This window comes from Maylandia zebra, linkage group LG19, assembly GCF_041146795.1.
Source record: "Maylandia zebra isolate NMK-2024a linkage group LG19, Mzebra_GT3a, whole genome shotgun sequence".
In the NCBI taxonomy this organism is placed as follows: Eukaryota; Metazoa; Chordata; class Actinopteri; order Cichliformes; family Cichlidae; genus Maylandia; species Maylandia zebra.
Window position 1 is genome coordinate 31,550,834 of NC_135185.1, and position 27,196 is coordinate 31,578,029.

Below are 27,196 nucleotides of genomic sequence, written 5' to 3' on the forward strand. Positions count from 1 at the left end.
GGGGTTTTGATGGATGGGATGGGAGTTTGATCCGTTGGGGGAGGGGGGATTTTGTGCTTTTTTTTTCTCCTCAGTTTACAGATGAGGAGAATTTTTAGCCTTTGTATGAAAAGTATTATTATTTCTTTCCCAACGGATGTTAAACACAACAAGAATTTGTGAAGATAGCTTGTCCACACACCTCACTTTCATTTTAGATGCAAACTAGCAACATGACTGAGAAAAAAAAAAGCTTATAAGTTGACCTGAATTTCAGGCAGAAGTAATGTCCTTATGCTGGACCTTTTTTCTTGTTGTCACTCCAAGCTGCCTGTGTGTGCAGAACCAGAGGAAAGGATGCAGGATGTGGTATGCGTCTGTTTGTTAACAAAAAGATTCGGTTGTTGTATGAATGCAATGCAATGTTTCTCTTACTGCTCAGTAAATTAAACTGACAATGCCACAAAATAGGGAAATGTGGGATCTTGCAACAGAAGAAGCACGATGGCATTGGGACATCTCAGCCTGAGCTCAACCAGCTGGAACATACAGGCCAAACAGTACTATGCAAAAAGCTCAAGCCACCATCATTTCTTTTTATTTTGCTCCCAAGGATTCACACTTTCCCCAAAAAAAATTTAAAAGTGGTATTGAGCAATAATTCTCCAGTTTTTTTGGAAGTCTTTAAAAGCTTTTCTTTGGACATTAGCTGCTTCTTCACTCATTTTCAATCCAGTTCTTGTGTCTTACTATTTTCAAAGGAATGGTGTTTTGGTTTCTAAGCTACTTAGAAAAGGCCATTGTTAAGGAAGGAAAACTGCAAAATTAAACAAGAACTGGACTGAAAATCAGTGGAAACAGGTCTTATGGACCTGTGAATCAGTGTTTCTATTTTCTAAAAAGAGAAGAAACTGTAGTTTTTAAATTCTAAAATTAATGCTTGGAGTCTGGCGAACACCAAGGCATCAAACGGCAAATGAATCCTTCATTTTTAAATCAATCCCAAAAGAAAAAGCATGTAGGATGATTCCACTCCTGCATGGAGTTCCCATTATGAAGGAATCCACAGGGACGGCTATTCATCATTATTACTTGTAAAGAAATTTTGTAAGCAGCGTGGACTGAGAATAAAACAGAATCCAACAAGGTTTAAAGTAATACAAAAATATTTATTTTTATTATGGCAGGTCAGAACAAAAATGTGACACAAAAATGCCGTTTGTAGAAAAAATACAGAGATCTTAGGCTTGTTTATCTTGTTCCAAACGTGAGTGAGACGAACAATAACTTAAGTCTAACTAACTTTGTGGTCTGATGAGTTGTTTGAGTACGAGTATGCCTTTCCAAGAACTATTCTGTCTCTGAGGAGCTTGAAGAAGGCGTAGTAGTTGCTGAAGAGAATCAGGGCCAGCGATATCGTCTGATGCCACTTTTCTGAGCATATCAACGAGTAGAGCTGGTAGAATATCATGGCACCTTCGAGGATGATGAGTATGTTCAATATTCGTAAAGGCTTGTTGAAGAAGAACTAGAGTAAGAAAGAGGATCAGTATGAGCACAGCTCTGTAAAGGATCTGATACCAGTTCTGGTTCTACAAGACCTCTTCATTTAAGTATACTCACATAGAAGCGATAATGGGAAACATCTGATGGGACTGCAACATTATAGTGGCCCATGGCCTTATATACATTCTTATTATGTTTTACCAGGACTCCCTGTGGCCACATGTACTCTTCGGTCCATCTGTGTACAAAAAAAACCAGGTAAAAGTTAGCTTTAAATCTGACTAAAATTAGTCTGACTGAACATAAAATGCAATAAACTAAAAGCAGTGCATACATGTGTTGGAGGACGTTGGAGCAGAGTGAGGGATCTACTTTTTGCCAGCACCCGAGGTGGGCTGCAGCTTTGTGAAGCAGGTCACAATATCGAGGGGGCAGCAAATGCCTCATGAGGATGACTGAGGTACTGACTGACACCAAGATGAAGAGCTCACAAGACCATCGCTTATCCACATACTGGGTACTCTGAAGGCAAATATGCAGAAACTTTGAGAAAAGCTCATAAATCATATTGAATTAAAGTTGCAGTGAAGTCCAACAGTTTCCTACCTTGACAAACCACACGGGTACAAATGCCACATAGTAAGCACTGAGCATTGAGCTGACCAACACCTCCTTCATCCTCCAGTTAAAATCCATCTTCAGGTACTCCACCTCCTTGCGGATTAGGTCAGGGGATAGACAGCAGGCGTGAGTGGGCATGGCCTGGACACCATACAGCTGGCTGGTGTGCTGCTTCCATGTCTCCTTGAGCACAGTCAGATAATCCCTGCCCCGGCCAACGCCGCCAACCTCTTTGGAGCCAATGCTGGTGATGGGTGAGAGCGGAACTGCTCGTCGGAAGTCACAGCTCAGTCGGAACAAGGGAATATACATCCCAAATCTGTGGGGGTGGGAGGGGCTACAGTTAATTTCTACAGATCATAGCAAGACTACAGCTGGGGTTGTAGTAGAAGAGTAAAGAGCATAAACTGAGAGTCACAGATCTTTGTCATATTAGTTCAGAGTCCAATGATACCACATATGGTTTAATATTGCATATGACACACCATCTGCACATATTCTTGCTAGCTCATTTTCCTAGAGCCACCAATGGAAAAATATTTCCACAGGACATGTCAACATATTTAAACGCAGGACCTGCATAGTATGCTCATAATGATTCCTTAGATCAGGGGTGTCAAACTCCAGGCATTGAGGGCCGGTGTCCTGCAGGTTTTAGATCTCACCCTGAGTCAACACACCTGAATCAACTGATTAGTTCATTACCAGGCCTCTGGAGAACTTCAAGACATGTTGAGGAGGTCATTTAGCCATTTAAATCAGCTGTGGTGGATCAAGGACACATCTAAAACCTGCAGGACACCGGCCCTCGAGGCCTGAAGTTCGACACCTGCGATTTAGATGATTCCTTTCAAAAAAAATAAATAAATAAAAATAAAAACCCACAGTCATGAATCAAGATTTGACCCATAGTATACCAAAGGCTCTGTAATCAAGCACTCTGAGGTTCACCAAACAGAACTTGATCTGCCTCTTGAAATGACATGGAAACAAGCCACGCTATCAAATATGAAAGAGAATAGGAGCTACTTCACTGTAACTGGATTTCTTTATTTAAATATTAATGTGCAGCAAACCAAAGCTGTGTTTTAAGTAGGGCACCAAACAGAGCATGGAAACAAGATGTGAATGTTCACTGGCATAATGTGGTTCACACAACTTTTAAGAGAGGGCAAAAGTTGTGTATACTACAAAAGCTAGTTTTAGTCCAAATGCTTCATATCTATAAGTTAACGACATGTGAAACGTTAGAAGGAGCAAACATAGCTCAAAACAAGTTATTTGCACTGAAAATTCCTTCTGGCGTTTGTGGCCTGTTAATCAGGGGTTAATGTGGGCGGGAACAGTGGTTAAAAAGCAGATGGCTGAATCTACTAAGAGCAGTAACCTTCAGAGCCAACAGCCATGTAGGTCAGATGATCACAGCACAAAGAAAACAAATGAAGCCACATTAAAACATAACAACTGTTCAATCAGTGTGAGAAAGACAACAAGGATTCAGTAAAATAAGGAAGCCTTGATATACTATACTTACGGGTAGCAGAGGAAGAGCAGGCTGAGGACAGAATAGGTTCTGAAGAGGTAAATGAGAGAGCGGCACAGGCTCCAACCTGTCAGCGTTAGCACTGCGAACCGCGCCATCACTAAAAAGATCGAGTGAGGGAAAGAGAGTTTCCCACTCTGTGACGCCTGAGGCAGAGGAGAAGAGAACAGTCAAATCTTTCACAGCAGGACATGATCAAAGATGTCTGAGAAACCAAGCACAGAAAAATTGAATCCATTAAAATTCTTAAATTTTTAAAAGTGTGCTTCAGGCATGTATCTGAAGATACTGTTTTACTACAAGAAGAATCTTTAAAAGGGAAAATCATTAAACTGAAGTGGAGCTGCGTGCAGACTGATTTCTTTCTTACGTCTCTGTTTCATCTGGCCTTTTCAGCTGGAAATTTCCTTATAAGTATGAAAAAAAAAAAAGAACGGGGTACAGTCTTTCTGCATGAGGTGTTTTTGAGAGCCTTGGATTAATAAAAAGTAAAGTGACACAAAAGCCAATAACTGAATTCTTACCTCTTTAACAATGGCTGCGATTAACCTCCTTGCTAGTATGATGATGGTGAACACCAGCATGTTATAATCAATAAGATGGAAGTTCTGTAAAAACATAGATTTTTGCTCCCATGAGATTTTCCACATATTCTGTATAAACTGTGCCTACTGGCCTACACAGAGGTTGATCAACAAAGCAATTGCTGAAACATTCTTTGTCAAAACACTGAACACCCAAGTGCTCACCAGTGATGTGTGTGAGGGAGGGTGAGATGCAGGGTACCACCACACAGTCTTGTAGATGTTGACATAGTGCACAAAGAGCGCAATGAGGTGGCAGAAGAAAAGATGGAGCTCGAACAGCACATTTTGATCCATGGACAACTCTGGGATCTTGCAGTGTTTCAGAGGAACCACAGTCTGGGCCGCGAGAGGAGGACTGGACATGCACGTCCCTGGGCTGTTCCTGCTGACAGATCAGATGGCACAGAAGTTCCTGAAGAGGCCACGGAGGAGGCACACACAGACAGATCGGGCGCAGTGTGTCAGAGTTTGACCTACCTAGTGCGAGATCTCACCCCTGTGACCGGGGAGCTGGTTGTGTGATTTCCATTGCCAACTGAGCCTGAATCGCTGCTTAACGGAGGTCTGCAGTACGTGGTACGATTCGCTCCTCGCCTTCCACCAGCCATTGTGGACACACCCACGGCACACCTCTTTCAATTGTTTTGGTGATATGTCCTCTCCGTGTTTTTGTACCTGTTCGTACAAATGCAGCAGGCGAGAGGATTCATATAGAATATCTGGCCAATACTAAATATTTATTGTGACTTAAACCAGTCTGTAGTATCTATCTATCATGAAAGACACACTGTACTGCCTTAAAACGAGTTAAGTTGACATTGTGAATGGCTTAAATAATAAAACGAGGCGTGCACAGAGCCCAAACAAACAGCAAGGAGACCCCTCTGCAACATGAAGATCTGACATCCAGTGAATCATAAATATGCATGACAAAGGAGTTTTCACCAGCTGCAAAAGCATCCCTCGCTCTAAAGTGCAAGTTTTTGCGGAAGCTGATATTAAAAGCTAAGCTAAATAGCTACACCATTTGCTTCACTCGCGGGTGAAATTTGTTTAGAAAACCGTGTGTGTTAGAGATACAGGGCTGCAAGGCGAACACAACGTGGAGCTACACAATGAGGCACGGACCTCAGTCTGTCCGCCAAGAGCATGCATGCCTAAATATCAAGACTGAGGCCTAGGCTAGCAGTAGCTTTGACTAGCTAGGTAGCTTCTAACCCACCAAACAGGCTAGACAAGGAAATGTACGCTTACCAGTGTCTGATGTCTGAGTCAGATGCTGCTCTGTAGCAGAGATAATGAACTAAACACAATAAATTTTTAGAATATTTATTGAAATAATGGCGTGTATGTCACTGACAGCAGCAGAAACACTCATTGTTGATGTGAAACTAGCCGTAGACAGACGGCGGAGCGGATATGTTAGCGAGCTGTGGGAGGAGAGTCATTTAAAGGGATATTCCACTCATATTTAACCAAGAAAGAAAAGAAAGGCGTTTTTATCGATTAAAATGACGATTTAACACAGGGGTATAAGACTCATTTCAGTTCATGTTTCAGATACACGGAGTCTAAAATGTTCTAATAGTCTACTCTGAAAAACATCCTCCATATATAATTGTTGCTCCTTTACTGTAAAGACATTTTCTTTTAATGTACGATAAATCTTTTTTTGTTTGTTTTGTTTTTTTCTTTTACATATTTCAGTAATTCTATCTTGATTTTTCCACTGAACATTTTCTGAGCTGTTTTGCACCTTTTGAAAAGCCTCTCTAATGTTTCCTTATACTTGGTAGTGTACGATCACAGGTTTCTCTATATAATTTTTACGTATTAACTATGTAAATATTATCTAACATTTCCCTACGTATTATTATATATAAATAAATTATAAAATGAATTAATAAATAATACAATTCTTATACAATATATATAGTACGCACAAACTATAATATAGATATGTATATAGAGTATAACAACTTTAGATAAATTGTATTAAAAATACAATTATTACTGTAATTAATACTCTAACCTTTAATCATAAAAAAATGTTAAGGCACAGAATATTTCCTATTTTCTACTGTCACCTACCTTAAAAACATTTTTAAGTGAATTTGTATATTACACAATTAAGAAATGGCAAGTTTTTCGTGTTTTGATGTAGTACAAAACTACTTATTTACTTTGGTGTAGGATGCCATGCTGTAGACAATGACTCTGTCAGTAAGAAGGCTGTAAAACCAATGAAAATACATCAGATTTTATGCCTTGATGTTACAGTTTTCACATTTCTCTGTGTCATTCAGTTGGCTGGACTGGAGTCTTTGGTGCTCTGGTTCTGATCCGTAATCAAGGAGGTGTTGTATGAGATGCAGTGTGGTTTATCACTGTATATTTGCACAATTTGCTGTATGTTTTTTATTTATTCAATTATTTATTAACATTTTACAGTTTTGAAATTTCTTAGTAGCTGGCCACAAGATGAATACTTTCCAGTGAACAGTTTCTCTTCTTTGTATGTTTTTCTTGACTAATAATTTACATCACAGTCCATTGTGAAAAAAATTAAATGTTAATTTTACCTTTATTGATGTACTTGTACCATTTATGGTTTAGTGTACTTTTCTTACTTTTCTTAATTTTAAAGAGCCCTCTAATTATATTAATAACCTGAACACGTCATAGACACCTCAGCTTCACTACTGGAACTTCAACATTATGCACTCCGTACTGTACAGTAATGCCACTGCTTTGCACATGTCTCAACTCTGTATATTTTTATATATTTTATTTATTGTTTACTCTATTTAATTTGTAAAATATGTGTACACACACACACGCAGAAAAATATTTAGTATACACATCCAGAAATGCATATACTATTATATATTGTACATATATTTATTAGTTTCAGATGTAGCCATTCTTGTATTTTGCTTGTTTACATTATTGTATTTTGCACAACTCTGTTGCTTGTGAAGCTCGCACACAAGAATTTCACTCACATGTGCTGTACCAATGTACCTGCACATGTGATGTGACAATAAAAGTGATTTGATTTGAACCTTTCTATAAAAGAAAAGAAACCCAGCGTTGCCGTAAAACTCACACTCACAGTGTGCGGTTCCTTCTTCAGTAGTTGTAGGGCAAAGGTTGCTGATGCAAAGTATGGGAAAACACCAGAAATGTACTCCCGTCTGCGCAGTTTTTTGCAGAGCTATGCTAAGCCATCCAGCGGGCTACACTGGACCACTTAGTTGGCCATTTCTAGCCTGCGAGCCATATCTTTAACTTCCCTGTTTCTGCACAGGATAATAAAAGTAACCTTTGTACAGATCAGTCTGCAATAACTGTAATGCATCTCTGTATAATTTTATAGCTTGCTTGGCCAAAAATCTAAATTAACAGACTACTTTTCCACAGTTACTGGTGCCCTGCCAAACAAAAACCTCATTACAACTCATGTGTAGATGGATGTTAAATTAGATCTTGCAAGAAAAATCTCAGTCTTGCACATACATGTTTAGAAAAGTGTGTCCAATATCCAAAGATTAAATTCTCATAATTAAAAAAGGGACAAAAATGAATGGCTTTCACTTTAAAAATAGTTTTATTGATTTACTTCATGAGATAATGACAAACATCCTGTCAGCTCATTAACATCAAAGAATAATAAGGCACCATCAATAGAAATCTGTCATTTTTTGTTCTTTTATTGTTAAATAAAAATGCAGTTAAAAAGAGTAAAATCTGTACAGATTCAAGAACGAGCATTCATTTAATGCCCGTACACCCATCAATGCTAAAGCAATCTTACACAAAAGTCAAGCTCTCTCTCACTCCCTGAGAGACGCCTCAGTCTCAGAGACACTGCAAGGCCTCTGCCCTTTCCAGGAACGTCAATGGACCTGCTAACGACAGAAAGGAGAACTTAATCAGACGTAACAACAAAGCCAACACTTATGTGGCAATTTCCATTCAACTGACCTTAAAAGGTCTGCCAACGCCGGAGTTCAATATATCAACTGCACCTACGCAGTTCTCAGACAACCTAAGAGGAGAAAACTAAATGAGATCTGGAACTCAGAAGTGCCAACACTCAAACACAGCAGGTAAAAACCATGCAAACTAATTTTATATTAAAAGTATCATGCAACTCAAGCATTTTTTTTCCCTTTCGTCTCCACCAATGAGTTTTACGGCTTTGAGAGTGCTACTAGTAATTTTCATTTAATCTACAATCTATAGAATTATCAAGATGGTAATAAGTATTAGGTGAAATGAATGGGCAATTCTCGTTTTGTTTCTTTTTAACATTTGAGCAAGAGTTGCATCAACACCATATTGTTTTATGCGGCTTATTTGGCCTGGAATGGACTACTAATAGCATAATTTTGTAATTAAAAATATGTTTTGGATGTTTTGGATGACTTGCATTACTTGGATGTTTTGCACAGAAAAAAAAAAAATTCTAAAATGAGTGTTGGGGTTAGTTTTACCTTCTTGTGGCGATCTTTAGGCTTTTAGAATCCTCTCCCTCTGCGATTTTTTTCTTTTATAAAAACCAGCCAGCATGACTTTGCATCAAAGTCAAGTAAGATCCCTGCAAGCTTGATTTGAAATACTGTTGAAATTCGGTTATTTCAAGCGGCTGAAGATGCACGGCTCTCTTGAGAGCTTGAAGAGATGCACTAACTAAAGGTTAAATGACAATACATGTTCAAGCACTAATATCACTTTCAAGTCAAACATGTATTTGGCAGCACATTACCTCAAGGAACGATGAGCTTTATTTAATTTCAGTTCCCCCCCCTTTTTTTAAGGTGTCATTACAAGTGGCATTTAGATAAAATTTTGAAGACAGGCGAAGAGGATAGACTTCTTGTAGAAAAAACCAAACCCAAAACAAAAAACCAAACACTGCTTTGGAATTTTAAAAATCAAAGTTGACGTGTATACATACAGCTTATTCAGCATTGTTGAAAACCACTGAGGACCATTTTCACAAACTGGAGATAATCCTTTGGTACAACAAAGGCAAAAATACCATGTTTAGGTTGATTAAAAAGAAACTAGAAACTTTATTGAAACACGCACTGCAGAAAGACATTGTTTTTTTGGGGATGTGTTTAGTTACCTATTTAGTCAAAAGGTACACAAGCATTAAGCATTTTGGAGACGGCACGACTTAAGCATACACAGTTTTCCTAAGGTTATATACAAAAAGACCGAGTTGGCTGTAGTCTTACGTACACAGTAAGTTATTAATCCTTCAAGCTTTACAAGAATTAGTCGATCAGCGATGATTTTGCAAGTAATAGAGCGACTTTTCATAAAATACCAATTGTAAAAGGGTGGCAGAAAATAAAGGCCTTTATTCTTTGTCAAATGGATTTCTACAGTTATATTTTGTTTATTTGCTCTTTGGGAGTAAAGTCACATAACTAGATTTGTAATCCAATATAAACAAATAAGACCGTTTTAATCAAAATGGTTCTATTTGAGTTTGCAACTAAATCTGTTTAAGTTATTATAAATTTACAAATGGAGTCATTATGAATAATTTCTGTCCAGTCATGAAGGACTTTTTTTTACAAAACAAATGCAGCCTATGTGAGAAAATTTTAATCGCCACAATCACAGTTTGTGCAGGAACAAAAATATTTACCATCAAATATCTAACAAAAAAACGAAACTAAAAAAGTCATTTTGTTAGTTCTGTTTATGTCACTAAGACCATAACTACGCAACTGAAACAAACAATAGGGAGAAAAATGTTGCTCCTCTGGCACTAGGATACATCCAACAAAATGTCCTAGGTTTTAAAAATAAAAAGAGAAAAGAATGTTTTAAATAAAACCATTAACAAGGGAAACGAGAGGGAAATTACTTTTGTAAAGTCAAGTGTGAGTTACAATCGGAGACAGTTGCCACTGCAACTCTCTACCAGTAGTTGTTCAGTATCTTGGGTAAGGATGCTCTCTGTACGATCCCTTCGCCTGCCTAGATGGAGGGGCCTTGCCTCCAGCCCCGGCACCGGACCACGAGTTGTCCCAATCATCTTGAGCTACAAGAAGTCACAGAAAAGCAGAGGAAACCAAAAAAAGGATGCAAATATCAGCTAAGTCTGAAAGCAATAAAGCAAAAATAAAGATACGTGTGATTTAAAGACTTACCATAACCGGCCTCATATGATGGATCCTGGGCTTCACCGTGTCCATAATCATAATACTCTGTATCCCTGGGGGCACATCACCAACAAGGGTTAAGAAGGTATACTTAAATTATACCTAAATTAAAAATTTTATTTAAAACAACAAAAACACACATTAAAGAGACATGTTACATAAATTAAACTTGACTTACGCAGGGGCAGAAGGCTGGCTATAATAATTATCATATCCCTCATATGCCGGCTCTGCATAAGAGTCATCATATGCAGGCTAGACAGAAAGAAAAGAGGCAACATCATGAATCTGCGCCATTCCCATTCATGCCAAAAATGCTGTCAAATAGGATTCAGCACTTACATAATCCTCATAAGCATCAGGCTTTGACCCTGTTGCTGAAGGTGGAACCTGGTGTTGCTGGTGAGACAAGGCTGCCGAGGGGAGCATCCTGGGAGCCCCTGCTGCAGGCGGTCTGGAGCGAGGAGCAGAGCCTCCTCTAGTAGGAGCAGAAGGAGGTCCACCCCGACCAGACGGAGCACCTCTTGGTGCACCACCTCGCCCCGGTGCTCCGCGTGGAGCCCCACCGCGCATCGCTCCCCGAGGAGCCCCACGTGGCATTCCTCGGCCCCTGTTAAATCAGAACCATTAACCTACTTAGCCAAACCAGATGCAAAAAACGGACTCCACGTTAGTGTTCTGCAGATACATTTTAGTTTACTGAGAAACATTTGTAATTTTAAGTTTGTGTGAATCTTACATCTGCAACAAGCACATATTCAACCCGTTAAGGCATTCTTTTCAGGTAAGTGTGTTACCAGACAACATGTATTGTAGTACACTATGTCACAGATTCCAGCGCATACCTTGGTCCTCCAGCACCAGGTGGTCCACCTCTGCCCCTTCCTAGAGGACCACCTCGCCCCCTCGAACCATCCTGGGATCCATTCAGGAACAGTGGATCCATGTATGGATCGTGCTCACCAGGTTCCTGTTCATGTGGCAACAGACAAACATGCATACCATTACTGCAGAGCAGTGAGGAATCAGTGGATCTGTTAGAAAGTTTGATTCTTGCATCAAGATGTCTCTCCGCACACATACCGGGATAAGGAACTTCTTCACCTCCTCCATGGCGTGAGCCATGCGCAGGTACGCTTCTGGTATGGGTGCCGTCACCTCGATGAACACATGCAGTTCCATGGCGAGGTGAGCATATTTAGCCTCACCCCCCTTTCTAAATTCTTCCTCCTAAAAACAATGAGCGCACAAAACTAATATAGCCAGAGGAGTGATGCAGGGCAATAAGACAGAAGCAAAGGAAACCGTTAGACAAACCTTGTTCTTGTCCCTCATGGAACCTTTACCCAGAACTGAAATCTTTGCTCCGGTGTCCTCTTGCAGCCTCTTGATTGTGCTACCCTGAGGTCCCAAAAGCTTTCCCACAAAGTTGACCTGCAACAAATTCATAATTCACGTCAGCACCTCAGAGACACCCCTCTTCCCCAAAAGGGGAAAAAAAAAAACTAATTAAGTAGAGTGTGAGAAATCAGTACAATTAATAATCTGTTAGATCAGCTGATTGAATCGCCTAGGTGGTTAGGGCGCTATGTAAATGGGAAAAGACATACCCTAGGGTACTGCTTGGTGGGAATGAGGACACGCTCCTTGAGCTTCAGATTCTTGGTCGCAAACAGGTCCAGGTATGTTTCCTTCTCAGGCTCTTTCTTGGTTTCACCTTTCTGGATCCTCTCAATCTCTGCAGGAATTAAACACGATTAAAAAGCTGACATTCATGAACAAATGCATTTCAAATAATAGACGAAAGCTATTTTTTTTTCAGATGATATGGGTTACGATTCCCTGCGTCATCCGAAGATGAAACGGCAGGTAAAGCTTTGCATGCATTTGGGTTGTAGTTAGCAAATAGTCGCCTCGAAATCGCAGCTGTTCGTCGTTAAGTATCGGTGTTAGCTGATGAGTAAACACGATTAAAATCCCATCAGAACCGTTGAGAGCAAGTGATTTAATTACACAGCTTCAAATACACACTGGACAACGACCTGACCCACATCGCTAACAACCACGTGCTTAATGCGCCATTGTTCAGGCCTCTCGACTCGGCTAAGAAGGGACAAAAAAAACAAAAAAACAGGCCCCGACTCGAGCTAACTAGCTCGGGTTAGCCTTTATGTTAAAGCAAATAGCGACATTACCTGCAGATATGAGTTTCATTGCATGCGTGAACGATGAATCCAGGCTATCCTTTTCCGCCAGGAGCTCCGGGAGGTACTTAGTGTCTTCCATTTTGATCTTATTCTCTGCTGGGCTTGACTCTACGGCGGGCTCTATGTTGCTCTTATTAGCATTCGCTTGACTCATAACGCACGAACGAAGCTCGGCTCAGTTCGTCAAGCTTCTCCCCTTTAAAACGAAAATGCAACAAGGAAAACGGTGTAGTTAGTAAAGGGCCCACCGGCGTCTTCTACGCTGCAAGTCGTCGCACTCTTCCTCAGCAGACAAAGGAGGGTGGATGGCGCAGCTGCATTTCAGTGAGGGGGAGGAGGGAACCCGGAAGGCGACCGTGACGTCACTGCAAGAAGCTCCAGAGCCCTGATTACCTGCTGTTACAGCACTGTGCCAAAGTCAGAGCAAACCTTGTTTTATTGTCTGTTTTTTCATTTATTTGAGGGGATTTCTTTTAAGGTACTTTACCCAAACGTTGTGCCTATTTCTTTACTTGATTTTATGGAAAATTCCAAAGAAACCACGGTTGACAGGGATAAAACAAGGAGCTTTTATCGCAAACTTGATACTTCCCAGCACGGTGTGGAGTGTGCTCTGAAAAAACTTTGAGGAAAATCGAGGACAAAAAAAAGGGTAGTATTTAAGGCTAAACAGCCATCTACAGCAGATGAATGGTATATGAAAGCAATGTCCTTAAGAAACAGCGAGGGGAATCCAGCATAGACCTGACACAGGACCTGAGAGATGCATTTTAGTTCGCAGAAGCCTCAAAGCCTGGTCTCAGTGGTAGAGTGGCCATAAGAAACCATTCTCAAGGAAGGGAAACATGGAGAAAAGGGCTGAGGCATGCCAAATTACATGAGACCTGCACAGTGGTAGCATGTTTTACTGATGATCTGATCAGAGAACAGAACAAAAAAAAAAGAAGCATCCATCAACCAAAGAAGAGCTTTGAATGTCCTTCAAGAAGCAGGAAATTGTAGTCTGACAAAATCAACCAGCACAAAACACAAATGATCTTTGGGTTCTTTAATCTGAGTTTTAAAATTAGTATTCAGATGACAAAAATAAAGAAACTTGAAAATAAATTAGTTCAGACAGTTCTCACAAGCATACAGCAAACACCACTACACACCATTTACCCACATCTACAATAGTCTGGATTATGATATAAGTTATTGTAAAATGTCAAACCAAAGTTTTGAAATTCAATACATACAAACTGTCCAGTGCATCAGTCCAGAACATCATCAAAACAGACCACACGGGTTTTCAAAGGCCAGCTCCGTTTACAAACAAATAATAATATAATTTGTAATGATTTAAGCTCTCAACTATCAGCTCACACATCACACATGAATGAGTCAGTTCAGGTTGAATTTTCGGAGGTGCTTGGTGGGCACTGCAGCAAGAAGAAGCTATAATATCAATGCAGATAATGTTCTTTCTCAGTTATCTGAAGCACTACAGGATATACAACATCCCGTTTTAACACTCTATTCTGTTTTGCCTGGTATTTGTATTTAGTCAATGACCAAAACAGTTCTCTTATACATAGAATACTGCTGCCTGTACTTTCCGTTATTCATACAGGCAGATTCCTGGTATTATACCGCTTTGTCTGAGATATCTATTGAAAACAAGCTTTGGACGTGTCTTAGAAAAGCTTTGTTCAGTTACTCTCTGGAAACAAGACAAGCCCAGGCATGAATATCCTGATGTCTAATGCAGGGAAGTGTTTTGTAGAATACGCTCATCTTACATTTGATGTATGAACAGGTTTAAACAGTTCAAAAAGTAGACGCAGTGTACATTTGGAATATTTTGCTGTGTTGAACTCAGTAAGTTGTGCATATTTTTTCCAATTTGATATTCTTTGCTAAAATATGGTGATAAATGATGACCTTTTTGCACTTCTGTCCTATTTAATCGCAACACTTCTATAAAATACTTAAAACTGAGATTTTAAGTTGAAAAACAGGTGACTCAATTGTATGTCAAAGGTAACCATTTGCTTATTTATTTATTTACAATGAGATATAATGCATCAACACACCTTCAAAACCATCACACATAAGAGTAATAATCTCCTAAAATGAAAATTTGAGCTTAAATTTGGTAATTGTGACTTCAGGTGCACAGTTCAAATTCAGTGTATTCCCTCCAAATAATTGATATCCCTCACAAGTCTCATTTAAATGTAAGGCTAATTTTACAATTCTTTTTTAAATTTAAATAAAGAGTTGAGCTTACATGCCCCAAAAAAGACAGTACTAATCAAAAATCAGTGCGCTGAATTAAAAGGCCACTTAAACTGGTCATGTAGACTTCCCACTTTTACTGAACCATTGAGTGTGAGCTTCTTCTCGCAGTTGTATCAGATATCAATGATGGCAAATATTTCTGGTTTTTCTTTATCGTGGATTTGCATTGCTGAATATGTGATGGCTTTCACCTCAGTTCCCTAGAAGGACAACAAATGACATAAGTTACTGTAGTTGCATTGTAGTTTTGTAGCATTAGTTATTCATTTTATGTATTTCTTCTAATGAGTGTCATTTTACTTCTTTGTCTGGCTTACCTGTGGGTGCTTTTCCAGAGAAAATTCTTCGCCCCACCTTTCATAAACCAAAGAAAAATAAAGCAAAGAAAGTAAATTAAAACTTTTTTGCATGTCCTGATCAAGTTTGACCTTTGCCTTAAAAACAAATTACAAAGTTGTTCCACATTAGCTCGGGTTTGAATTGTACGTAATACTTTTTTAAAATAAATATCAAGATAACTTCAGTGTTATTGAGGAGGACCCCAAACTTACCCAATGGAGCGAATCTTGAAACGCATTCTGTCAATATGTAAAACTTTGACCTCCTGATGAACAGATATGACAAAATTGTTAGCACTTCATAAATGTAGCAACTTCATAACTGTAATGTAAATAAGGAACAGTAGCAAAATTACTTGCAGCCTATTATATTTAGAGATGGTGATTATATTAAAAAAAGAAGGGAAAAAAAGATAATATTACCAGTTGTTTTGGGTAAGTTCATCACCACATTTAAAACTAAACAATCATGATCTGATTTAAGTGCAGAGTTTCAGCTTTAATATTAAGGAGTTTAACCAAAGTACAACATTAGGAATTACAGACATTTTTATCCACAGTCTTCCATTATCAGAGGCTCAAATGTAATTGGATAAACTAAAATAAAATAAAATTGCTGCTTGTTTGTGGGTCTCTCTGCCTTCAATTTTATATTCAGTAACTGAAAAGCATGCTCAGCTGGTTACTGACGTGGCCATTGAAGAATATCCCATTTCTGTTTCCTTAAGAAACTCAATTTGCACTGTGAAACGCAGAGTCTGAGCAAGGTGTACGGCCCTGTACACTAAAAATTCATCCAGCTGTTTCTATCAGCAGCCACACCACCAGTACTAACTAGAGGCCCAGTTGAACTGGCAGTCCTACATGCTCATGCCATAACATCGCCTCAACTATGTTTGACAGATGATGTGGCATCTGTGTGATCATGAGCTGTTTCAGTCTGTCTCCTTACTTTTGTGAGCAGGCTCTTTGTTTTCTTTTATGTTCTGATCTGATGTCCTTGTTGCTGAGTGTAACCAGTGGTTTCCACCTTGCTGTAAATCCTCTGTTTCCATTCATGAAGTTGTCTTTTGATTGCAGACCTTGACAATGGCACGCCTACCTTCTCGACAGTGTTCTTCTCTATGTGTTGTGAAGTGGTTTTACTTAATCCAAGAAAGATTTCTTCAATCATCAACTTTAGTTGTCTTCTGTGGTCTTTCAAGGCTTTTGATGTTGCTGAGCTGGCCAGATGATTCATTCATTATTTTACAGAATGACCACATTGTTGATTTGACCACTTAAAGTTTTTTTCCATTTCAGGTTTTTTTTTTTTTTTTTTTCCAGACTAAGATGGCTTCCTTCACATGCGTCGACCACTCTTTGGACCTCACATTGAGAGCTCCAGTAAAAAGCTATAAAATGCAAAAATAAACTTATATAATCAAATCCAGACCATTGTAGTCATTTTGTCTTGAAGTAATCAGGAAGAAGGCCTCAACAGACCACGAAACAGCTTGGAAGTCAATTGTCCAATTACTTTGGAGAATCTGAAAATAAGCGACTGTGTATATAATTCTTGAATAGTGATGCCGTATTTCTGCTAAACCCTTGAATTAAAACTAAAGTTGCTTCGGGGAGTGTATAGAGGCAAAATGACAAAAACAGGGTCAAAATGCTTATGGATCTGTTTCATTGGGCCTATAAAAATGTGGCTTGACATAGAATTTGGAGATGGTTAAGATAGCAATACATGTTGCTTTCTGTCCTGCTTTCATAGAAATGTATGAAGTCTATATTATTTTTCCGTGTCAAGGAAAGATTTTATACTTACCCTTTAAGTCATAATTTATATCAAAACCGATCTATTTTATAAAGGCTCAGGTCTCAAATGCTTTTGCAAACAAAAACAGATATGCAATCAATGTAAATAAGTTTAAAGTACATGTTAAGTAATACACAAGTGACCAAGATACTCACCCTGGGAATAAAGAAAAGATCTGCACTAAACTTGTATAACCAATCATCTAGGAAGTGGAAGAGAAGCGACTCCATGTCTTCACCTTTTAGGAACAAAAACATACACACAGACTTTAGCTGATCTGCTCTGCAAACAGCCAGACTGAGACAGGTAGAAAGTAGGTACAACTGGAGTCGGTTGAAATCTTGGTGACAGACTCTCACCCTCCGACTCCACTTCAACTGTATCTATCGGTTCCACCGTCTCTGTGTCCGTCATGTAGCCGAACATGCCCATGGCACACTGCTCAAAGGCTTCCTCCAAAGAGTCTCCCCAAGAGTGAATTCTTGGAAAAGAAAAAAGAAGGGGTTTTTTTTGTTAAAAACTAAGAAAAAAACAGAGGAACATGGTTTTACTATACCAAAAAGGTACTCACTGTACATCTGCTGTGTGATCCAGGTCTGAAACGATTTAAAAAAAAAAAAAAAGAGGCGATATCATGAGTTGACTGAATTAAAGTCCTAAGAAAGTCTTGCCAGTGGCAGCAATCCTGAAATGTCTCTAGGTACTTATTTGAGCATTTATTTTGAAGAACTTAATTAACTTTTTTTTTTTTTAGGTAGCTCTTTAAAACTACAGAATTAGACCCATGATGGAGCCTTGAGGTACACCGCAAGTTTGTATTTGTATGTACCTTTATTTTGAACATGTTAAAATAGTATAACAACAACAGTTGTAAAAAGAGACAACAAAAGAAAAACAAGAGATTGGTGTAAAACTTGATGGGTTTGTAGCCTCAAGATTAGTTTTCTTGACATGACATGAAGAACGCATAATTGCATCTTTAAAGTAGACTGGCAACCTCCATACAACTCTGACATAGAAGAACTGGGTGGCTCACTATTGTGCACATTAGTTCTCAGGGCCATATTTCAGGAAGCCGGTTTAGAAAACTCAGAGTGAAAAACGATACTCAGGGTTGAGTAACCCCGAACTGTCCAACTCGGAATATTCGGTTTCAGAAAGGCTGATAACAATTAGTTCAGTCAACGCGGAGTTGCTTTAACCCCAAGTTAAGCGCGCGCACGAGGATACATAAAGCCCTGATTAGTGGAGCACAGATTAAGCGAGTCACCATGGAGACGGAGGGAAAGAAGGCGCGGTCAATGTATTTTACAGTGCTTGAGGCCGAAATTCTGATGGCAGCATATGCTGATAACATGCAAATTCCGCGGAAAAAAAGTAACGCAGCCTCAGCTGCAAAAGAAAGGGAGCATGCATGGCAAAACATAGCCGACAGAGTCAATGCGTGAGTGTTAATTTAAACATTGATCTAGGGATTTCCACCCATTTAACACGTTATTTTATTTTATTATATTTTATTTTATTTTTTATTTTATACATTTGATTTTGTGATGTGATTTGAGGGCAGGTGCAACCCAACAGGCCCCAAACGTTCCTGGCAGCAAGTAAAAATGAAATATAAAAATATAGTCCAAACAGGTAAGGTGTAATTGTATTATGAGCCATAGTGCTTGGTCTGTTTGTCCGATGTAAATCAATTGCAGTTAGAGGCTACATTAATTTTCTTTCTGTAAGCACTTATTGAAATTATCTGAGCACATTACAAGTACATATTTGCTTACTCTGTATGCTCAAATGTGACCCGTTATAGCCAACAGAAAAAAAGTGGAGGCCCGAAAAACAGGTGGGGGTCCTCCACCACCACCACTCACAGAGGCTGAGCAGTTGGCTTCCACATTTGTGATAATGTTGGCAGCATCACATATGATCTTCACAGTGCAGAGAACACAAATTAGCATCCATTACTATAATGAAATAATTTGTTAGTTTGAAATGCTACAGGGAACTATGTACCTGTACATTAATGCTGTGGAAAGACTTCCTGTTCACATAGTCTCCTTCATTTACTGAAGGAGCAATGATTGGAATGTGAGTGCCATCTATACAGCCAATCACGCCTGGGAACCGTGAAAATAAATGTAAAATTTAAGTAGTAGTTCAAGTATCACCACATCATGAATTAAGTTTCGTTCATCCTGATACCTGCAATTTTGTGGCATCCCTCTTTGATGAATCTTGTGGGTCTATGACCGGGGAACACCACAGACGAGTACAGGAGACGTTTCAGTGCAACTGTAACATTCCTGACTGATGTAAGTATCAAGCGCTGTAAGTATTTTACAGCGCTTGAGGCCGAAATTCTGATGGCAGCACATCAGAATTTCGGCCTCAAGCGCTGTAAAATACATTGACCGCGCCTTCTTTCCCTCCGTCTCCATGGTGACTCGCTTAATCTGTGCTCCACACAGCAAATTCAAAAGTGTTAAATGTTTCGGTGTTAATAGTCTTCTTGCAAAAGTAGAGTTAATTTTACTCTAAGCAGAGTCACATTCTTTTAATGTAACTCTGAGGTGTAAAATGATAGTTAAAATCGAGTGTTAAAAATGAGTGTTTCTCTGTCAAATCTGGAGGTGTTACAATGGAAACATTAACTCTTGACCTCTTAACTCTGAACTCCTACAGGGGCTATGACACCAACAGAGTAAATTCACAGACTCCGCCCCCAGCACGGCTCCAATCGAAGCTGAAGCGAAGCCGTTTCAGAACATTTTGCTCTACATATTTGAGTTGTTTGCCCTGCTTGGTAAGTCATTTTTTCAAAGATTGTTTCAATTATTATTATTAGCTTTTACTTCTGTGGCTGTTTGGAGTTGAGACAAAGCTGTGTGAAAGGCATTAGCCATGTTGCTCGCTGATAGCATAACATTCTGTTTTAGCTAGCTGAAAGGTATTGTTTGCGGGCAAATACCACAGCCTTGAAAAAAAGCTTGCATGTGAATTTTCAGTCAAACTTTTGGTCAAATACACCTAAAACAATGTGTAGAATGTGAAATGTTGGTATAATGGTGCTGCTTGAAGCCTGAAAATGATCGCCCATAAAACAAAACGAGCAAACAGCAGTAGCAGGCGTCCTGACTGGATTCTACGTTAGCATTTAGATCCCTCCAGAGTTTTGTGCACACGGTTTAGGTAAAAATGAAAAAGGTTGCGGTTTTACATTTAGTTCAGTATTACCTGTTGCCTGTGTCCTTGGCTTTTGGGAAAATACTTTACACAAGTAATGGCTCAAAAAGGATTCCCTTTTTTTTTTTTTTTTTTTTTTTTTTTTTTTTTACTGTGCTGCAATTGTTTACTGGATTATTTGTGCCATTAATTAGTGTCAACTAATTTTTATTCAATCTCCGCACAGGATATGCTTGTGAAGATGGAATATGGGGGAGAGCAGAAGTGCGTTGAAGTTCCACAGAGGGATGAATGAAGGACATGCATATTGTATTGAAGAAATAAATGATGAGAATGCTGTTATTTGCATTTACCATGTCAGACCTTTTGATAAACAAAATTCTAATGAAAGTGAGAACATGTATACTGTTACATCTTTCAGAAAATGTTTTGAAATTGTGGTGCACAGTTCAGAATAAATGTTTTTCAAAAACCATTGCATCTTTTTAGTAAATGTTTATTTCCAAAATAAACTTCTAGAAGTTCAGAACAGTAAAATTCCCGCTTTTTAGAATGAATTAGAAGATAACTCTTACGTAGTTAAAATAAAATACTCTTTGAGAGTTAATATATAAACTCTTAACACCAAGTGTTAAATTATCAACTCCAGACAGATTTGGTGTTTAACACCAAATCAGAGTTAACGTACCAACTCTCCAAAAAGAGTTAAATTAACACTCTCTGGTGTGGACCCATATAGACACTTTAATAGTGTTGAAATCAAATCCGACAGTGTTAATTTGGACATGCTGGATTTGCTGTAATCAGGGCTTTATGTATCCTCGTGCGCGCGCTTAACTTGGGGTTAAAGCAACTCCGCGTTGATTGAACTAATTGTTATCAGCCTTTCTGAAACCGAATATTCCGAGTTGGACAGTTCGGGGTTACTCAACCCTGAGTATCATTTTTAACTCTGAGTTTTCTAAACCGGCTTCCTGAAATAGGGCCCAGGAGACATAAATAGGAAGTTGGCAAACCTGCTTTTTTGTTTATAATTGGCCACATTTGTTGGTGATCAGTTAATCAGGTGCATTTGATTAACAGCACCTACCTCCTGCTTACCTGAAAGAGTAAGGTTGTACTACATTTTTCACAGGACTGTATAGTTTCGTGAAAAATAAAATCTCTTTCACACAAATGTAAAAAAAACTGGACATATTAAAGATCTTTTTTGAATTTGAATTTTGAGACAAAATTTAACACGAACAATCCTTTTAGCTCACTGAAATCAAAATTAAACTAGACTTTCTGTGACGTTGTTTTGATAAATCAAGTAATGGTAAAGGAACTATTGGCATTGGAAGTCGGAGTTTTCATTTCCCACGTGGAATTTTCAACTGGAACTCAAAGTACGATCGGGAAGAAAAATCAGGATTTGTTTTTCGCCTTGAGAACACAGTTTGTTTGTTTATTTTTCGTTCAAAAGCACCGCTCCCACACGTTTATGAACAGAGCCCAGTTATAGTCGGGGTGATTGTTGGTGGTGACATGAGGGGGCGGTCCAGCTTAAAATATTGACAACTCGGAAATTTAGACTTCCATTGAAACCAGCATCGTGGTTGGTGCTCCGACTTTAAGTATCATAACTTCGCACTTACATTCATATTTCTTGTTGATCGGCGGGTATTTGGATTTGACAGCTTCCTGTGCTTCTGTCAAGTCTAACACACGATCGTCCATTGTAGATCGAAGCTTGTTGAAAAAGGCAGACGTTTATCTAGACCATGTCCGTGTGTTCTTCTTGAATTTCCGGGCAGGCTTGACTCACCGTACTACTTCCGTGAAAGACGAAGAACACTTATTTTTTTCTTCGCTCTCTTTTTTCATTGTTACACAATGGATATATTAACAGAAATAATTAAACAAATAATAAATTGTAAAAATTACTAGCAATAGGAACCTCTAGAGAGTTTATAGAGCATATACGCGTATGTATATGTTATAGAGCTAGTCCTTGCAAAACAGGGCATTCAGCTGTCATGAAAAATGGCCAACTTATTCAAAACGGCCTAAATACTACCTATTATTAGTAGTATCGTTATCGTTTGCAAATACCGGAAGTTACTTTTTTTTGGCACAGCACCGGATGTGTCGTGTAACGACTTCCTGTCGGTTTTGTCGTCGACTATGATTGGCTAGGCGCGTTCTATGGAGTTGGCGCCATTGCGAGTCGTCGTGCTGTCTTCTGAGCGCTCTCCCTAAAAATTACTTATTTTGTCATTAGTAACGGTATTATAACCACGCAATGGCTGATAAAGACGGTAAGGACGTCTACGTTTTTTAACGAGAACGTTATTTATGTGTGTGTGCTGTCGAGAGTGACAGAAAATGCGAATCAGGATGTAGCGGTGGTGGTTGGCGCGCCAGCCAGCATCACCTTTCATTGTTAGAAAGCACTCAGCTAGCTGTTAGCTGATGTTAGCATTAGCTGCTAACGCGCCGGTGAAAAGGGTTTTAAACCAGTGCAGTCAGATATACTGCCCCACTATAATAATCTTCAGAAAGACTGTATTATTTATTTATATGGGCGACAGCTGCTCTAGCATTGTGTGCTACTGTTACTTTATTGATAAAATCAGCTAAAACGCTAGGAAGGAAAAGATTTCCTCAAGTAGCTGCTGCATATGTTTGTAAATTTGACTATAACGTAGCTTTGTGTTAAATGTTACTGTTGCAGCGGCTTTTGATGACGCTGTGGAGGAAAGGGTGATCAACGAGGAGTATAAGATTTGGAAGAAGAACACCCCTTTCCTCTATGATCTGGTCATGACCCATGCTCTGGAGTGGCCAAGCCTCACTGCTCAATGGCTCCCAGATGTCACCAGGTAAATGGGAGTTGTGCAACACCTTTTCAGGCTCCAAGTCACAACAAGATACTGTAGCAGATATGTAAATATCATGCGATATGTCCACAGACCAGAGGGAAAGGACTACAGTGTGCACAGGCTGGTTCTGGGGACCCATACTTCTGATGAGCAGAATCACCTCGTAATTGCCAGCGTTCAACTGCCGAATGATGATGCGCAGTTTGATGCTTCACACTATGACAGCGAGAAAGGAGGTGAGAGCATAAAAAGTCCACTGAGAACCTATGTTACAAGAGCACCACCAGTAAGAGGTCATAGAATAACTTATAGTTTCCTAGTGTTCTCAAGGGATCTTTACATGCAAAACATGGAAATAACACTTATAAATAGACTAATTCACATGCCTAAGCTGGTTTTGGATGATATTGATTTAATCGATCTAATCCAACTTTAGCACAGTAATACTAGTACACTTCCACCAGAAAATGTTGTTAGACCTGGTGAATGCAGAGGGTTTGGAGGACATTTCAGTAGTCTTTTAATTCTGCACATTGTTAATGTAGCGCTATCCAACTCCTATATAGCTTATTGATAATTGTGTGATGGTGCAGAAAGAACAACATTGTTGGCTATGGGCAACTCTGCTCACAAGAGGAAGGAAAAGGAAATAACGTATGTAACAGCATGAATCAAATTTAACCTCATTCAACGAAGCAAGGGCAATAGTGAATGTCAGCTGAACAAGTAGAATAGTAGGTTACGTACTTTTTAAATCGCTTTTTTAAAGTTCTGTAATATGTTTATTAAACATTTTATTAAGAGCAAAACTGGTTAACAGGAACATTGGGCATAAATGACACACTACGTAACTTAAGGGTTGCATTTTTTGTCTAAAAAAATACATAAAAATCCCTGGTGCATAGGTCACCCTAAAACCTGCTTCATGGAATGGAAGAGCTTCATGTATCTGTTGTCTTTTTATTTCAGAGTTTGGAGGTTTTGGATCTGTTAGTGGGAAAATAGAGATTGAGATCAAGATCAACCATGAAGGAGAAGTGAACAGAGCCCGATACATGCCTCAGAATCCTTGCATCATTGCCACCAAGACCCCCACCAGTGATGTGCTAGTCTTTGATTACACAAAGCACCCCTCCAAGCCGGGTAGGTTTGCAGAAAGAACACTTTTTCTTGCATAACTGCATATCATGTGTCGCTACATTTGAAGCTCTACAGGCTTTTTAACACTGACATTATTTCTGTTAAAGACCCTTCTGGAGAATGCACCCCAGATCTCCGTCTGAGGGGCCACCAGAAGGAGGGCTATGGCCTCTCATGGAACCCAAACCTTAGTGGCTGTCTCCTTAGTGCTTCTGATGACCACGTAAGAAACCTGTCTTGACATGCCTGCCTTATTCTTGTTAAAATGATTTTTTGTCTTCTATCACATTACAAATCATTTGTTACTTCTTTTTTTTCTTTCTTTTTTAACATTCGTCTGTGCTCTCTGCAGACTATATGCCTGTGGGATATCAGCACAGTTCCCAAAGAGGGGAAGATTGTGGATGCCAAGACTATCTTCACAGGCCACACTGCTGTGGTGGAGGACGTCTCATGGCACCTTCTCCACGAATCGCTCTTTGGATCTGTGGCAGATGACCAGAAACTCATGATGTAAGCAGCCTCAGCGATGACTCATTAAAAACAAAGTTGTTGTTCAGTTTCACATTTCTTCCTGACACTGGTGCTTTTGTCTGTTTTTGGAACAGTTGGGACACGCGGTCCAACAACACCTCCAAGCCCAGCCATGCAGTGGACGCCCACACTGCTGAGGTCAACTGCCTGTCTTTCAATCCTTACAGCGAGTTCATTCTTGCCACTGGCTCTGCAGATAAGGTGAGGTGTCTTTCTTTCAGACAGTTACAGTGAAATAGCATCTTGATGCTGTACTGAATTGGCCTCCTTTTACTTGCAGACTGTGGCTCTTTGGGACTTGAGGAACCTGAAGCTGAAGCTTCACTCGTTTGAATCCCACAAGGACGAGATCTTCCAGGTAAGAAGTGAACTTCCTCGCAATAAATCTGTAGTTGTTGTTGTGCAAACTTCGGCTTGAATGTTTCAGCTCACTAACTGCATTGTGGAGTGAGGCTATTTAGGCTGAAATATGTCTCTGGTGAATAACTAGCTTTTGGCTACAAAAGATGAAATGCAATTGCTATTTATGGTATAATTAAGTTAACAAAAAGATAAACTGTCAGGAAGTTGTTTGCTGTTACAGTTGCATACAAAGTCAATACAATGAGGTGAACTGGTGGAAAACAGTGTTGTCTGATGCAGGAGTTAAAATTTTTCAACTTTGGGAAAAACATTTTTGAGGAAAAGGATTGTAGGACTTTGTAGTAACTTGTGAAAATATGTGATGGTGAATTGTTTAAAGCTTTTGGTTGTACACTTGCTTGTACCCTTGGAATTTAGGGTTGAATATTTAATTCTTTGTATAGATATAATATTTACAATTATATTCACCAAAGTACTGCAAGGGGGGACTTAATTGCAGAGGTTTCATATCCACATCTTTTTCCAACAGGTTCAGTGGTCTCCTCATAACGAAACCATCCTGGCCTCCAGCGGCACCGACAGGCGGCTCAACGTCTGGGACCTCAGTAAGATTGGAGAGGAGCAGTCACCAGAGGATGCTGAGGATGGCCCTCCTGAGCTGCTGGTGAGTTGTGACAATGAGCGGTGGTGATGATGCAGTTTTTCTCAACAAAATGAGCATATTTGTGGTGACGTCAGAGGCTCTATGCACCCACACTCTCCAGTAAGAGTCTTGTCCAGCAGATGGATTATAGCTCCACCAATGCATGGACTGCAGCTGGTGATGATAATCATTGTTCTGCTCAGCAGCCTGAGAAATGTCTACTGGCACACGAACTTCTCCACCTGCTGCAGTTTGTAGTTAGTGTAGTGACCCTGCAGCTTGCAGCGGCTCTGTAGAGCAGTACAAGGACTACTGTCACCAAATGCAATCCATGACAATAGAGTTGGAGTCCAGCAAGCTACATGATTTTTCTAGAGAGGCAGTGGTCACTGCCTTAACAGTGACTTGGTTGGTCTGTTAGTAAGGTACCACCACACTGGAAGAGCATGCCTAAGTCTTTGTGTAGGAAATACTGTAATCTTGCTTTCAAACATTGGCTTTGTTTTATTTTTTTAAGCTAAATCTCGATCATTGTGCTAAATCTTTCTGCTTCATTTCGTTTCAGTTCATCCACGGAGGACACACAGCTAAGATCTCAGACTTCTCTTGGAACCCCAACGAGCCGTGGGTCATCTGTTCAGTATCAGAGGACAACATCATGCAAGTGTGGCAGATGGTAAAGGCTTTGTAAAGAAAACTCGATCAGTTACAACACAGCGAGGATTTGAATAGTAAAGTGCATTTATTATTATAACATAGAAGAGCAGTTACATTAAAAATCTTTTATTTTTTTGGCAATTATATCTGCAGGCTGAAAATATCTACAATGACGAGGACCCAGAAGGTGCCGCAGATTCAGAAGTCCAGGCATGAGTCCGGTCTCCACGTGTCTTCTTCTTTTGACCTGCTCATTAAAAATGGATCCGTTTACCAGCACTGGGTGAAAAAGCAGTCTTTTTAAAATACATTTTGAGCAGCAGTGTTTTGTAGAAAATAAAAGAATAAAATGCTGCCATGTCATCACGTGACATGTTTAAGAAAAGGTCTCTAATGATCAGGTTTTTAGATCTTTTTAGTTTTTCGAACTGAAATCTGACTCGTGATGAAACCACAGACATGTTTATGATCACCTAAGTGTGCATTTTGTTGGTTTTATTTCTTCCATCTTGGTTAGTTGAGCAGAAACATTTCTGTGGAAGATCCATTTTTAAATGTTATTGTACATACTGTAGGTTGATCCTTTTAATTTGCCTGGTATTTGTAGTATGAAATTCCCCCAAATTGTGTTGTCACTTGTATGTGTTTTGTTTTTCTCTCTGCATTTTCTCTGCATCTGATCTTTTGTGTACTTAAGTATATTCATATAAAATTATTTACAGTAAAGCTGTTTGCTTTGTTTTCTTGGCACAACAT

At 39.3% G+C, this 27,196-nt stretch overlaps 4 protein-coding genes and 1 long non-coding RNA gene across 9 annotated transcripts; 2 read left to right on the top strand and 3 right to left on the bottom strand.

Annotated features, from left to right (window-relative positions):
* Window positions 1-1,127: 1,127 nt before the first annotated feature.
* tmem39b (transmembrane protein 39B) lies at window positions 1,128-5,672 on the bottom strand. Of its 2 annotated transcripts, none has more exons than XM_004540827.4 (9): window positions 5,491-5,672; window positions 4,714-4,911; window positions 4,399-4,618; window positions 4,174-4,257; window positions 3,641-3,795; window positions 2,092-2,425; window positions 1,820-2,007; window positions 1,603-1,723; window positions 1,128-1,507 (listed from the first exon to the last, which is right to left on the bottom strand). In XM_004540827.4, exons 2-9 carry the CDS (start codon window positions 4,842-4,844, stop codon window positions 1,274-1,276), a joined length of 1,467 nt encoding a protein of 488 aa, XP_004540884.1. In that variant the 5' UTR covers window positions 4,845-4,911; window positions 5,491-5,672; the 3' UTR covers window positions 1,128-1,273. The 2 variants fall into 2 exon arrangements, with proteins under 2 accessions (XP_004540884.1, XP_023009423.1); XM_023153655.2 differs by having other exon boundaries at window positions 4,399-4,621; window positions 5,491-5,671.
* Window positions 5,673-7,827: 2,155 nt separating this feature from the next.
* khdrbs1a (KH domain containing, RNA binding, signal transduction associated 1a) lies at window positions 7,828-12,975 on the bottom strand. Of its 4 annotated transcripts, none has more exons than XM_076877272.1 (11): window positions 12,620-12,975; window positions 12,035-12,162; window positions 11,742-11,858; window positions 11,508-11,654; window positions 11,270-11,394; window positions 10,767-11,034; window positions 10,603-10,679; window positions 10,413-10,477; window positions 10,127-10,303; window positions 8,224-8,287; window positions 7,828-8,144 (listed from the first exon to the last, which is right to left on the bottom strand). In XM_076877272.1, the coding sequence occupies exons 1-9, from the start codon at window positions 12,783-12,785 to the stop codon at window positions 10,194-10,196; spliced, it is 1,203 nt and encodes a 400-aa protein (XP_076733387.1). In that variant the 5' UTR covers window positions 12,786-12,975; the 3' UTR covers window positions 7,828-8,144; window positions 8,224-8,287; window positions 10,127-10,193. The 4 variants fall into 4 exon arrangements, with proteins under 4 accessions (XP_076733387.1, XP_076733388.1, XP_076733385.1 ...); XM_076877273.1 differs by having other exon boundaries at window positions 7,828-8,147; XM_076877270.1 differs by having other exon boundaries at window positions 8,224-10,303.
* A 689-nt stretch (window positions 12,976-13,664) lies between these two features.
* zbtb8os (zinc finger and BTB domain containing 8 opposite strand) lies at window positions 13,665-22,315 on the bottom strand. The gene is made up of 7 exons (XM_004540830.2): window positions 21,877-22,315; window positions 17,628-17,652; window positions 17,416-17,537; window positions 17,212-17,294; window positions 15,466-15,518; window positions 15,232-15,268; window positions 13,665-15,114 (listed from the first exon to the last, which is right to left on the bottom strand). Exons 1-7 carry the CDS (start codon window positions 21,956-21,958, stop codon window positions 15,028-15,030), a joined length of 489 nt encoding a protein of 162 aa, XP_004540887.1. The 5' UTR covers window positions 21,959-22,315; the 3' UTR covers window positions 13,665-15,027.
* Window positions 19,659-20,714, top strand: LOC143413959 (uncharacterized). The gene is made up of 2 exons (XR_013094521.1): window positions 19,659-19,859; window positions 20,466-20,714. It is a non-coding gene; the product is annotated as an uncharacterized LOC143413959 (long non-coding RNA).
* A 64-nt stretch (window positions 22,316-22,379) lies between the features above and the next one.
* Window positions 22,380-27,166, top strand: LOC101480244 (histone-binding protein RBBP4). The gene is made up of 11 exons (XM_004540829.2): window positions 22,380-22,539; window positions 22,956-23,103; window positions 23,194-23,339; window positions 24,073-24,246; window positions 24,351-24,466; window positions 24,596-24,756; window positions 24,852-24,978; window positions 25,058-25,135; window positions 25,670-25,804; window positions 26,349-26,459; window positions 26,594-27,166. Exons 1-11 carry the CDS (start codon window positions 22,524-22,526, stop codon window positions 26,654-26,656), a joined length of 1,275 nt encoding a protein of 424 aa, XP_004540886.1. The 5' UTR covers window positions 22,380-22,523; the 3' UTR covers window positions 26,657-27,166.
* The last annotated feature ends 30 nt before the right edge of the window (window positions 27,167-27,196 follow it).